The 12,337-nt window shown below is 35.3% G+C and overlaps 1 protein-coding gene and 1 non-coding gene across 4 annotated transcripts; one reads left to right on the top strand and one right to left on the bottom strand.

Annotated features, from left to right (window-relative positions):
* The first annotated feature begins 409 nt into the window (after positions 1–409).
* LOC123865682 (low-affinity glucose transporter HXT4-like) lies at positions 410–11,419 on the top strand. Of its 3 annotated transcripts, none has more exons than XM_045906879.1 (8): positions 410–624; positions 743–790; positions 3,661–3,866; positions 4,868–5,179; positions 6,543–6,675; positions 8,860–9,068; positions 10,158–10,346; positions 11,170–11,419. In XM_045906879.1, exons 3-8 carry the CDS (start codon positions 3,762–3,764, stop codon positions 11,401–11,403), a joined length of 1,182 nt encoding a protein of 393 aa, XP_045762835.1. In that variant the 5' UTR covers positions 410–624; positions 743–790; positions 3,661–3,761; the 3' UTR covers positions 11,404–11,419. The 3 variants fall into 3 exon arrangements, with proteins under 3 accessions (XP_045762835.1, XP_045762834.1, XP_045762833.1); XM_045906878.1 differs by having other exon boundaries at positions 410–628; XM_045906877.1 differs by having other exon boundaries at positions 410–790.
* Positions 5,991–6,063, bottom strand: Trnar-ucg. The gene has a single exon. It is a non-coding gene; the product is annotated as a tRNA-Arg (tRNA).
* Positions 11,420–12,337: the final 918 nt, after the last annotated feature.

Here is a 12,337-nt window from a genome sequence, read left to right as displayed (position 1 = left end):
AAGAGCCAAGCGCAGTTTTTAAAGTTACGTTAAAACTAAAAAACCAGCGTTTTCAATTTTTAATTTAATGTTGAAAATTCAAGTCCTACTCGCTTGAACGAAATTTTTCTGATTTAGTTCAAAGTTTTTGCAGTTTTTCTTAACGCTACGAACCTGATTATTTTTGAGCATTAAAGCACTGCTCATAACGATTAAATTACAAAAAAAAAAACTGCAAAAAATGGTCTTGGTTTTTTTTAAAAAAATGTTTAAAGCCGTGCTGGTCGAAATTTTTAAAAACCTATTAAAAAAAATCATAACTTGAAAACTACAAAAAATCGCGTAACATACATGGGGGTGATTTGGATACCTCTCCATATGAAGCACCCAAATTTTGCTTTTGGACGTCACTTCTCTGGCCACCCTGTATAATCAAAGCAAAATAATCGGCTTAAATTTACAATAATTACAGCTCCTTATTATCGCTAACTTTCAGCATCACTCACAATTAATTTACCGTCTGAATTCCATAACAAACATTAGATTACTATCTTGATTCTGCGACGCTCGAGTTTATGCTCTGTTTTGTGACAGTTAAAGTTAATATTTCAATAATTATGTGATCGTTTGTTTGTTTTAGTGCACGTAGGTATATACTCGTAAGACAGTGTGGAAACGGCAGTGTCTTTTGCGTGTTGTTTGTTTATATGACTCTCCGCTCTAGCAATGGTGTTTACAATAACTAAAAATGTGAATATTTCAGAAGAAGATCGTGGTTGTCTTCTTAAGCAGTATGCGTTATCTTTTATAGGTAAGTGTGTTATGTATTTTATGAATGTAAAACTTGTTTTGTTTTATTAGATTTTACATTGTACGGTGATCAAGTGTATCTTAGGGAATGAAGGTATCCATATAAAAACGTCGGAGTAGGTAGTAAACAAAATACTGATAATGGTTTGTATCCATACACTTATTCCCTTCCTTATGTCTTATTTCTTGTTTGAGTGTTTTCAAAGTAAGATAACTATATAGCAAGTGGGATATCGTAAGAAAGGGATTTACCTGTACATTCTAAAATAGATTTTTATTTATTTTTATGCATAGTAGTTATTGAATTATCGTGCAAAATGTCGGAAAAAATGGTGCGCGAGTCTGACTCGCACTTGGCCGGATTTTTTGTTAAGGTATATCTATACCTACTTACCTATCTAATTCATAATCCATACAGGTTGGCAGGGCTAATTCACAATTTCCGATTTTTGATAAAATTTGGTGATCCAGTAAGTACATACTCGGAACGAATATCTGCATTCATTTTTTAATTTAAATTTTAAACAATATAAAATAATGTTATAATTTATCAACTATGACGCATTTTGGAGTGCGTCATAGTTGACATTAACTAGTTAATCTGCAGATTACCTACTAGTTGGGACGCTAAAGTGCGATTTTTTTTCATTTCCCAGATTACCTATTCATTGATGAGGTAATCTTCGTTATAACGACCAAGCATATTATATTAAATTAAAGAAAATCGGTTCTTTGTTGGAGTAATTCTTAGTTGAAGTGATCTGTTAACGAAGCACCCCAAGTCCATGCAGTCTGTCCTGCCCCTACAGTGTTTTTATGAGGCGCGAAGCTAGAACATAGCGAAGGAGGTCTATAGGTGTCTATAGTAAATATACCTACGTTTTGGAGACTACAAATATGTAAAGCTGCATGCACATCAACTAGGTGAAGTTCAGAAATTTACTACTTCACGTAAAATTCCGCACTTTAATAGGTTTATTGAACCTGGTAATCTCAAGATTGTCTAGTTATTTATGTACTAGAGTACCTACCGCTAGAGTACATATAATAGGTTCTCTCTTAACAAACATAGAATCCCACTAAGAAAAGATTTTGAGAAATATTAATGGGATCCTTAGAAAACCTAAATTCACACGGACGAAGTCGCGGGTAAACACTAGTTATTAAATAAGGTGACAGAGTTGTATCGAGTGCTCTAGATTGAATTGAAACAGCGGAATTGCTCCTGACAATTTGCAACACGAGGGCACCGAGTTCTCTTTGCGCGCTATTTCAAATTTTCTCACACAGACAGTTACATTTACATGACCTATATTTTCTGGCCAAATGGGGTTAAGTATAGCCAAAAGCTTGGTTAACTTGGTATACTTACTTAACATAATGTAACATCTATTTGCACCGCGGCAAAAAAGAAAAATACATATCTTGTCATAGAGGAGCGTACCCACCCACCCACCTTGTAACAAACCTTTTTTCAAGGTTTTATTTCCTGTTAACACAGTAACTATTTATTATTTTTATAAAAAAGCTTGCTTAAACACAGATTTGAAATTTCTAAATATTAAAAACAGCCCTTTCTTTATACCTACCTCTATAATTCTCTTACACTTCTTTTAAACTTCTTTTTGTTGCTCCGTAATCAAAAAAGTAAGAGACAGCACATTTATGAGTTGATTACCTTCAAGTCTGTCCATTTGTCCGTCACTGCAGTTATATTTCTATTGACTGGGTTTTATTAAACTCTAATAGATATCGCCTTGACCTATAAAAGGATTTATTATGTCACGATGATAGCAAACTAAAATGCGAAAAATGATACTAATAGCACCGAATAGTTCAGTAACATACATATGAAATAAGTCCTTATTTCTAAGATTTTAAAATACGACTTTCTTTGTTTTGCACTAGATTTTCTTTTCACATGGCACGAATACCATCAATTTAAAATATCATTTCGTTCTAGTCACTTTAACTCTAGATGTAAGTGAATCGCCACAGCAGCTGTGGGTGTAGCGTAGCATACCTACTCCACACAATCATACTTTATTTCGTGTCAGTTCCTTGATAATGATACATTTTATATCAAAAAATTATTAGTACTTAACTTAAACTAATTTATTTTGAAACTTACGACGACCCTTGAAATATCTTTATTAAAGGCCAAATTTTGAGTCAAGTTTGTGCGTAAATAAAACATGTAAAACAACAAAATCAAAACTAACGGCCTTTTAAGGAAAACTGTATGTACTTCATAATAATTTGAAATTCACAGATGAATGTGGACTTAAGGTCTCTTTAAAAGTTTTGATTAGTTGAAAATAATAACGTACTACCTACGTTAAAGAATTGTCCATTTTAATCTTGAGTAACATCCCGTTCGACTCGGAGCAACCATGGAGAGAACTTTAACCTTTTTATTTGGATATTGATGCCTGTATCTGCCCTTAAAGCTTTTGGTACGGCAATCGATTTTTCCTGAAAGCTTTTTTAAGTGATAACATGACAAAATGGTGGGCGAAAGGGAGTTTCCAAATTCAATTCTTGATTGGGTCAATTTTGGAATTTAATATTTCTTGGCTTATTTGATATCTTGCTTTTTCCTTTTTTAACCCCCGACCCAAAAAGAGGGGTGCTATAAGTTTGATGTGTGTATCTGTGTATCTGTCTGTGGCATCGTAGCTCCTAAACTAATGAACCGATTTTAATTTAGTTTTTTTTTGTTTGAAAGGTGGCTTGATTGAGAGTGTTCTTAGCTATAATCCAAGAAAATCGGTTCAGCCGTTTGGAAGTTATCAGCTCTTTTCTAGTTAATGTAACCTTCACTTGTGGGGGGTGTTATAAATTTTTAATTTACACTTGTTCTCTCTGCAGTGAGCCTACCATTCTTCACCAATGGCGTGGAGAGTCTTAACCTCACAATTTCAAGCCACGCGGGTCACTTCACCACACCTGAAGAAATACCTTGGACGCCTATGGGACTCATACTTGGAACTATCGTCAGCGCACTAATGTACAGTTATGTTATTGACAGGTGGGGAAGAAGATTGGGTATTTTCGTAGTTGTATTGTTGCAAGGGGTAAGTTTTTCTTTTCAAAATTTTTAACTAATTATTATCCATTATTAATAATTAAGAGCGGTGACAACCTAGTAGATAAGAGTCGGGCTCCTATTCGTGCGTCGGGGGTTTGAGTTCGGGCACGCATTTTTAACTTATCAAAGTTATATGCACTTTAAGCAATTAAATATGACTTTTTTTTTTTTGTTGACGCTGGGGAATACATTTACGCATCCCCCCGGAAGCTAGCCAGCCAGCCGAGGGAGGGTATGTGGGACTCGCCGGCCGAGAGGCGACCGGAATACCCACTAAACCCCAGCGGCGCTACTGCGCGTCGCCTGGCGACGGGGTCCGGACCGGCCCGAACACTGCTCTTCCCCTCGGATGCATCCAAAAGGGACCAGCAGCATCCAGGCACACTGGGAGGTTACCTGGCTGGCACCCCAATTAAATATGACTTGGATTAACGTGAAGAAAAAAATTCTAAGTTACGAATCTCTAAAAAGATTAAACAATGTAGAATTAGAGAAGATAATAAAACATACATTACATAGATGTAAGAGTCGAGTATGTCGAACAGTGATTCAGTCACGTATGAGATTACTAAATTATGTAAATAATTATTTTAGTTCATTGTGTTAACTACATATTGTATTTCCTATCGGTATAAAATGTGCCACTATCTACTACCGTTCTTTTGTCCTACAGTAGGGTTTTGCATGTGTGTATGTATGTTTGTAGCTACATATATGTATTGTTTTGACAGTTCATCGGCTCTTTAGCTTTATCCTTTGTTTCGTTGTTGCGTGAAAGAAGGTCAAACCACCAAACACGCTTTCACATTTTGTAATATTAATATTACGGAAAAATATTTATATAAGTAACTAACTTTTTCCCGTGACTTCATTCGCGTGATATAATTAATAGCCCGTAGCTTATAGCGTAGGCTGTGCGTTGAAAGATCAGTCAGTCAGTTACGCCAAGCCTTTTTATATAAAAAAATGTGTTCTATATTGTTTCAGGTTTCATGTATACCACTTCTGATACCACCAAATGACATAGCCTACATAATCCTTCACGTCTTATCGGGGATCTCAACCGCTGGTCTTTTCATATGCATACCAGTTTACATACGAGAGACATGTGATGTTAAGTGTCGTGGAGCCATGATGTCTATAATGGTGTTGATGACCACAGCAGGGTATCTGATGAGGCTGGCGCTTGATGCTGATAGTAGACTGTATTTGATAGCTGGTGTGGTTTTTGTGCAGTTTGTTTCCTTATTCATGATGGTAGAGTCTCCAGCTTATTTGGTCAAGGTTGGGAAGATTCAAGTAAGTAGAAGTGATTTTTTTTCTTCCCTCAAGCTACTCGACATTGTTTGATGAATAAGAGATTGTTTTCAGTAAATTCATGATGTCCGCGACTTCATCCGTGTGGAATTTAGGTTTTCAAAATCCCGTGGGAACTCTTTCATTTTCCGGGATAAAAACTAGTCTATGTCCGTCTACAGAATGCAAGCAGGATCCCGTTGGATCTCTACGATTTCCCCAGACCTTTGACTAAAAGTAGCCTATTTAAGGATTGAGCAAGTCGATCTGTGCTGAAATGGAGACCCTGATCTATGTTTTTGTGGAAAAAAACATTTTCCACAAAAAGATCGACCTATTTTAATCCTTAGTTTTAATGGGGTTTTCATGTTGTATTATTAAAATCGATTCCATGAAACCCGATTTGCAGTGTGCGAGAGTTTAACGTTCTACGTGCTGTAATGTAACTAAGGCGTAAAGTATATGATAAAAAATTACCGTAAAACGTAATAACGTCGTTATGTAATTATATTATTATATGTCTTAATTATTATTATTTCATACTAATCAAGTATTGATTCTGTAATATCCATTATTGTCTGCTGTAATATTCATGAAACGTAGGTAAGCTATATTATCTCTACATGAAATTAGTTACTGACTTTTATCAAATAAAAGTTGGATTTTGCGAATTTTCCTAGCAATTTTTGCAAAAATATTTAGCAATAAATAGAGCACTAAGTAGGTAGGCTTCGCATAATTTTATCGGACACTTTTATTAACAAGTTATTAAACGAATTTCATTTCAATAAAAAGTTAAAAAGGTTACGATATTCGACCGTGACAGGACTCGAACCTGCAATCTTCGGATCCGAAGTCCGACGCCTTATCCATTAGGCCACACGGTCGCTTGGTGTTAACGACGAATTTATAAAATAGTCGTGGAAAACGTTTTTCCTACACAATAGAGATTACTTAAACTTAAAATTGGACGCCCAGTTCCTTTGTTGTGAAATATTTGTTAACCCCTGACCCAAAAAGTATAGTTATAAGTTTGACGTGTGTATCTGTGTATCTGTGAATCTGTCTGTGGCATCGTAGCTCCTAAACTAATGAACCGATTTTTTTTGTTTGAAAGGTAGCTTGATCGAAAGTGTTCTTAGTTATAAGCCAAGAAAATCGGTTCAGCCATTTGAAAGTTATCAGCTCTTTTCTAGTTACCTTCACTTGTCGGGGGTGTTATAAATTTTTAATTTACACGTGTTTAATACTGAGGAGTATGTAGAGGGGCGCCGTTAGAAATAGTAAAAGGAAAAATTTAATCGTTAGGTATTCTCCTTAGATCCCAAAAATACTATGATAAATGATAATTCTGTAATATTTTCAGGCGGCACAAACAAGTATGGGCAAGTTAAAATGTCTATCTGAAAACGATACCTACATCGTTAGCCAAATAACACTTCTGAAGGAGGAAAGTGAACATGCCAAGCCAAATGGAGTCTTACGCTGGTATAAGATATGTAAGTTAATTCATCCAGAGATATTTAATAGAACAGTATTTTGCCCAAGCTGGAGGAACCTATGATTTATTCATGTATAGGCTTTTAAAAGCTCTTTTGAATCGTTCTGTCACTTTGCGAAACAGGGGAAATATGTCTCCTTATAAAAATAAGAAAGAGACTTCAAAAAATTATTAATTATTTTACCGTTGCTTTTAATCACAAATCACTGAGTTCATTGACTTACTATACCTGGTCTATTACCTACTCATGTAAGTCAATGACCGGGATAATTTTTTCCTTCACTTTAGTTAACTTTACCTACAAATACCAGAAATCGTCATGCTAGTTACAGTGTCATATCGTCAATGCAAAGTACTGGAATCCTTTAAGGGATCGAGTACATATTATACACTTTTTTACTAAATAACATGACTCCAAATAATTCTCAGATTTACCATTGCATTACACAATTGACGAATTTGGTTGCATACAACGGTCAGGTTAACATTCAGCAGTCTACGAGGTAGTGTAAATAGCCCCTTATTGTATTAATATTTACATTATTTATGTGTATTGATGAAATAAATGAATTCAATTTCAAATTTCAATAAACTCAATTGAACTTTGCATAAAATAGTACAAAATAACTTTTCGTAAGTAAGTATATTAAGTTGGTACATGAGTTAGTTTTGCTTTAAATGGACAAACATATTTCTGTAATAGATTCAGGAGGTACATACGCTAGCACAAAATTGAATAAGTAAGCGCCAAGTTTCTGATGTCGTTCCTATGAATTTAGCTAAAAATTCCGCTTCAACGTGAGTACTTCTTTCATATGAAATGATGTAGCGAGAATACAATTTTCCTGTAGCTTGAAATTTCATTAAAAACCTACGTTAGGATAAAAATATTTATATCATCTGAAAATATTTTTAACTTCCTTAAAATAAATAAAATTGGCAGTCAGTGGGGACTGCAAACAGAAGTGAAAACTTAACAGGGCTCTCTCCGTCCCTTACTCCATACAATCGTAGTTCCAATTTCATTTGAATACTAAGCAACCCAAGTCCATGAAACTTTGCAGACATATTCTCGAAACTAATATCTGTTCCTATAGTGTTTTAGATTTTTCTAAAAATATGTAGTTTAAAAATTACAGGGGCTCAAAGATTTGTATGTGAATTTTTAAGACCGCGTAACTTTGAAACCGAATATTTTAATAGAAATCTGGAAAACCACAGGCATAGATATTAGTTTCTAGAATATGTCTGCAAAATTTTATGGACTTTGGTTGCATAATATTCAAATGAAATTGGAACTACGTTTGTATGGAGCAAGTGACGGAGAGACCCCTCTTAAAACAACCACAAGCTGATTCCTATACCTAGTTCCATGGATACGATAGTCAGTGGCTTTTGGGGTTTCAAATGAATTGCGGTATCAAAAATTTTACTTTTGCTCGAAAGAGATATGAGTTAGTCGCACTTAAAGAAGTTTTACTTCAACAATCTTCACTTACCCATTAGGCTAGTACAACAGTTGAATACCAGTACCACTGTATAGTGCTATTGAGATATACGTGTAAGATGCTCTTTGGATAACAAAGTGCATACGTGGGTGTCACAGGCAGGTTGTCTACCATGAATAACTTCGTACATTGTTGGCCCAACTGTGCGCGAATAAATTGACAATTGCACGACCCCGGTACGGCATAGCTCGTAAACTAATCGTATCGTGCAGCACCCACTTTGGGAAAACTACCGGGCGTATTTAAAAAGAAAATATTGTTACAGTTATGTTATATGTACGCAGTTTTGAATGAGTGAACGACAAAGCATAGAAATATTCTGTGTGCTTCATTAAAGCAAAACGAAATATACCATTGTGTGGTGGGCGATGCATATACATATTCATAATATACTCTACCAACCACACGCGTCTTCAATCCGATTGTAACTTAATAACTGTCACTTTAAATTAGCCAATCAGCGGCCAGTGTCACATGACGTACAGTACGAGCCAATCATGTGCTTTTTCCAAATATACCGATTGGATAAAGTAACTTATTATATTATAACGGACGTAAGTTTGCAGCCTCTAAAGAAACTTGATTTAGGTATATGCTTTGTCGACTTTGCCATTCCTGTTGAACAAAATAGTATTGTAAGCTGGTGTTGTTATTATAATGCGAGTTTGTTTCAGTTAAAAATCAAATTTGGCGTGGCGAGATAAAAATAGGTATTATGCTTTTCACAACAATAATTCTTAGTGGATGCATTATATTCCTTGATCAAGACAAGGTTTTGATTCAGCTGAAGACCTCTACCGACCTTGAAAACATATTGGTGCCTATTTGTTTGTTTATGGGGGCGCTAGTTTGCGTAATTCTAGTAAGGATATTTGAGAGAAAAGTAAGTAAGTATTCCTTTAAATAATTACAATACTAATAGTGTAGAAAAGTCTAGAAAATCGCAACAAAAGAGGTTTAAAAGCGCATAATACCTGTCTCAAATGTGATCAACGGATTTTAGTTGTTACCGATGGATACTCTCACCAATAGATGGATAATGGACATACTCATTCTCAGAAAAGATTGCATAACCATCCCCAGCTTTGAGAACAAGTTTTCCTGAGATTGAGAAAGGTCTTAGGCCATGGTCCATCATGCTCGCTAAGTGCAGATTGGAAAATTTTATACAAACATACTAAAAGTCCATGCGGGCATCATCAATTCTACCTAGTAGATACATAGATACATATTAATCCTACTAATATTATAAATGTGACAGTGTGGATGTTTGAATGTTTGTTAATCACGCAAAAACGGCTGAACGGTTTCGGATGAAAGGCATGGAGATAGATTATACCCTGAATTAAGACATAGGCTACTTTTTATCCCGAAAAATCAATGAGTTCCCGCGGGATTTAAAAAAACCTTTATTCACGCGGACGAAGTTGCGGGCATCAGCTAGTATTTTATATTATCAATATGCTTAGAGCGAGGCCAGGGCATGCCAACTAGTTAGCTTGTACAGTAAAAGACAGATTGATGATGGTCAAAACTGTTTCAAGAACTTAGTAAAATTACTTACGGTAGGTACGCAGTATTCAGCGTTTCAATATCACAATGTGATCAACCGAAAACGAACCTTTCACAGAAGGTTGTCTGTAAGAGATTGCTTAAAGAAATAAAAATATTTTCTTTGAAAATGTTTTGTGTAGGAAGATATTTTCTTTTAGTTTAAAAACTCATTTGAATCACAGTTTTCGATTTTGACCTTTAACCTTATTGATTTCAGATGCCCGCGAACTCGTCCGCGTGGATTTAGAGTTTTAAACTCATTGATTTTCCGAAATAAAAAGTAGCCTTTGCTACTCTCCATGACTTAAATATATCCATGCCAAAATCACGCCGATTGAAGGAGAAACCAACCAACAAACACACTTTTGCATTTATAATATGGGTAGTGAATAGCAAGAGTTTTTCATTATTGTTTCAGTATCTTCTAACATTTGCCTTATCAGTAATGGTGTTAGCGATGGGCACCCTAGCGGTGTTCACGCAAGCTGATCTGACTGTGACATCATTGAGATGGTTGCCAGTTGCTGCATTGGGAGTGCTCGTATTTGGATATGGAGTTGCATGGGGCCTACCTATCATAATTATGGTAGAGATGCTGAATTTAGAGGTAATGCGGTGTACCTACATATTTTCTTATGCCTTGTCTTATTACTTACTGTACAAATCGTGGTCATGTGGAATGGTGCCCAAAATACTAGCGCTGCATTTCCGCGTCGGACAGCCATGCTGATCCTTTGCCCAAAAGATAAGTCAGACCTTCTGTCACCAGACTGAACATTTACACAGTAAAAACGGCAATTAATTAACACAGAATTAAATTATATTAAAGTATATTAATTTTAATGAAACGTTCATTAGTAATAATAATTGTACCTTAATAGGTTGCGGTTGTAATGGACGATTTTCGTTTGACCGGATAAACAAAATTTTCCGCTAAATATTCCATCCTAATGCCAGTCTAGTTGTAGTATGGCTAGGCAACAAGCACAAAATTCCATTTCAATAATTATCTATTGCCCGTTACGCCAAAACCCCCTTTTCCACGAAACGAGGTCGTTGGAAAGCTATCGTCCGTGAACCGCCCACATTCTACGAGACTACACTACACCCACAGAGTAAACTTTATTAAGAGCCCCGTTCATGGAAGCGACAACTCTTTGGTGGGAGCTTGAAATAGTGCTGTTTCCACAGATGAAGGAAATAACGTTATCTGTGCATGCCACCCTTTCTCTCCAACCAACGTCTAGCATCGCCTGGTCATCACCCGCTACCTACTGCACAATATTATGTAGGAAAAATAAAAAATATATAATATACCCACCCACTTCCCACCACATGAAGTGCCCCTCGTTAAAAGAATTCGTATATTCTTATTACCGTACATTACTCTGTTGAGTTTTAATAGTAAATATTTACTTTTTTACTTACAGATCCGGACCACAGTTTTAGCAATGGTGTACACATACTCTCAAATCTTAAGGCTCGCTCACGTATACACGTTCAAATACATAGAAGATTACGTGGGCATTTACACGTTGCTATATATTTTCGCCTGCATCAACTTATTTGGAGCAGTGTACACAATTTCCAATGTACCAGATATAAAGGATAAAAGCGTGAGACAAATAGAAAGACAGCTGAAGAAGATTCCTATTATAAAATAAATTGAATTAACATTTATTTATGAATTCCTTTATTTAATTTTTAATTAGTACCTACGAGTATCTACTAACTAGTTGGTATAAAACATTGGAGTGGAAAATGTTAAGGAGTAGCTATTGCCCGCGACTTCAAACACTTAGATTTGATTTTTTACCCAGTTCCACTTTATGTTTTCCCAAAATATAAAGTAACCTACATATATCACTTCTTGCATCATTAAAATATGTTTAGATACTTCTTAGCATCATTAAATTAAATCAACGAAAGAACAGCTATTTAGAACCGATATTGTTGTCCACAAAACTGTCAAACCGAATAGGTACGACACTGTCCATCAAATATCAGACCGCGATTACATCTGTAAGTTTTACTCACGTAAGTAAAAAATACTTAAATATGTGGAATGGATATGGCTAATCTAGCGCATAGTTCATAGTACAGTTTCCTAGCATAATTCTCTTACTCTGCCTGAAGCGAATGCCTTGTCAAAATCGGTTCAGCCGTTTCAAAGATTAGCCTGGACAAACTGACTGGTACAAAAAAATAAAAATGGATTTTTGAACTTCGTTTGTACCTAATTATAGTAACAAAGGTAAGGTACATACAAATAAAATTAGGTAAGTAAAAGATAGTTTTTATAAAATCACTAACAGACGCTTTAATTCAATTCGATTGTATGGATATTACAAAGAATTATTCATTAGTTTACAAATTGCAGCTGCTTATTTTATTTGCAAATCTTGCGACGTCGGAACATTTTCTCTTCCTACAAAGTTCGGCACAAAATAAACACGATTTCTCACTTAAACGTTTGCAGAAAACGTTTCGGATTTTCCTCGATATTTTGGCCTCTGTTTTTAATAAACAGACACGAAATTCAATAATACCTACTATAGAGATAAAATTGTAGATATTAAATAACTGCGTCATTTCACT

The sequence above is a fragment of the Maniola jurtina genome, chromosome 5 (genome assembly GCF_905333055.1).
Source record: "Maniola jurtina chromosome 5, ilManJurt1.1, whole genome shotgun sequence".
In the NCBI taxonomy this organism is placed as follows: Eukaryota; Metazoa; Arthropoda; class Insecta; order Lepidoptera; family Nymphalidae; genus Maniola; species Maniola jurtina.
This window is presented reverse-complemented; position numbering and strand designations above follow the sequence as displayed.

Bases quoted from the DNA above. Each gene is read 5' to 3' on its own strand.
- LOC123865682 (XM_045906877.1), top strand. From the start codon at position 706: ATGGTGTTTACAATAACTAAAAATGTGAATATTTCAGAAGAAGATCGT. The intron at 9,069-10,157 runs GTAAGTAAGTAT...TTATTGTTTCAG, and splicing joins TAAGGATATTTGAGAGAAAA to TATCTTCTAACATTTGCCTT. The intron at 10,347-11,169 runs GTAATGCGGTGT...TTTTACTTACAG, and splicing joins TAGAGATGCTGAATTTAGAG to ATCCGGACCACAGTTTTAGC.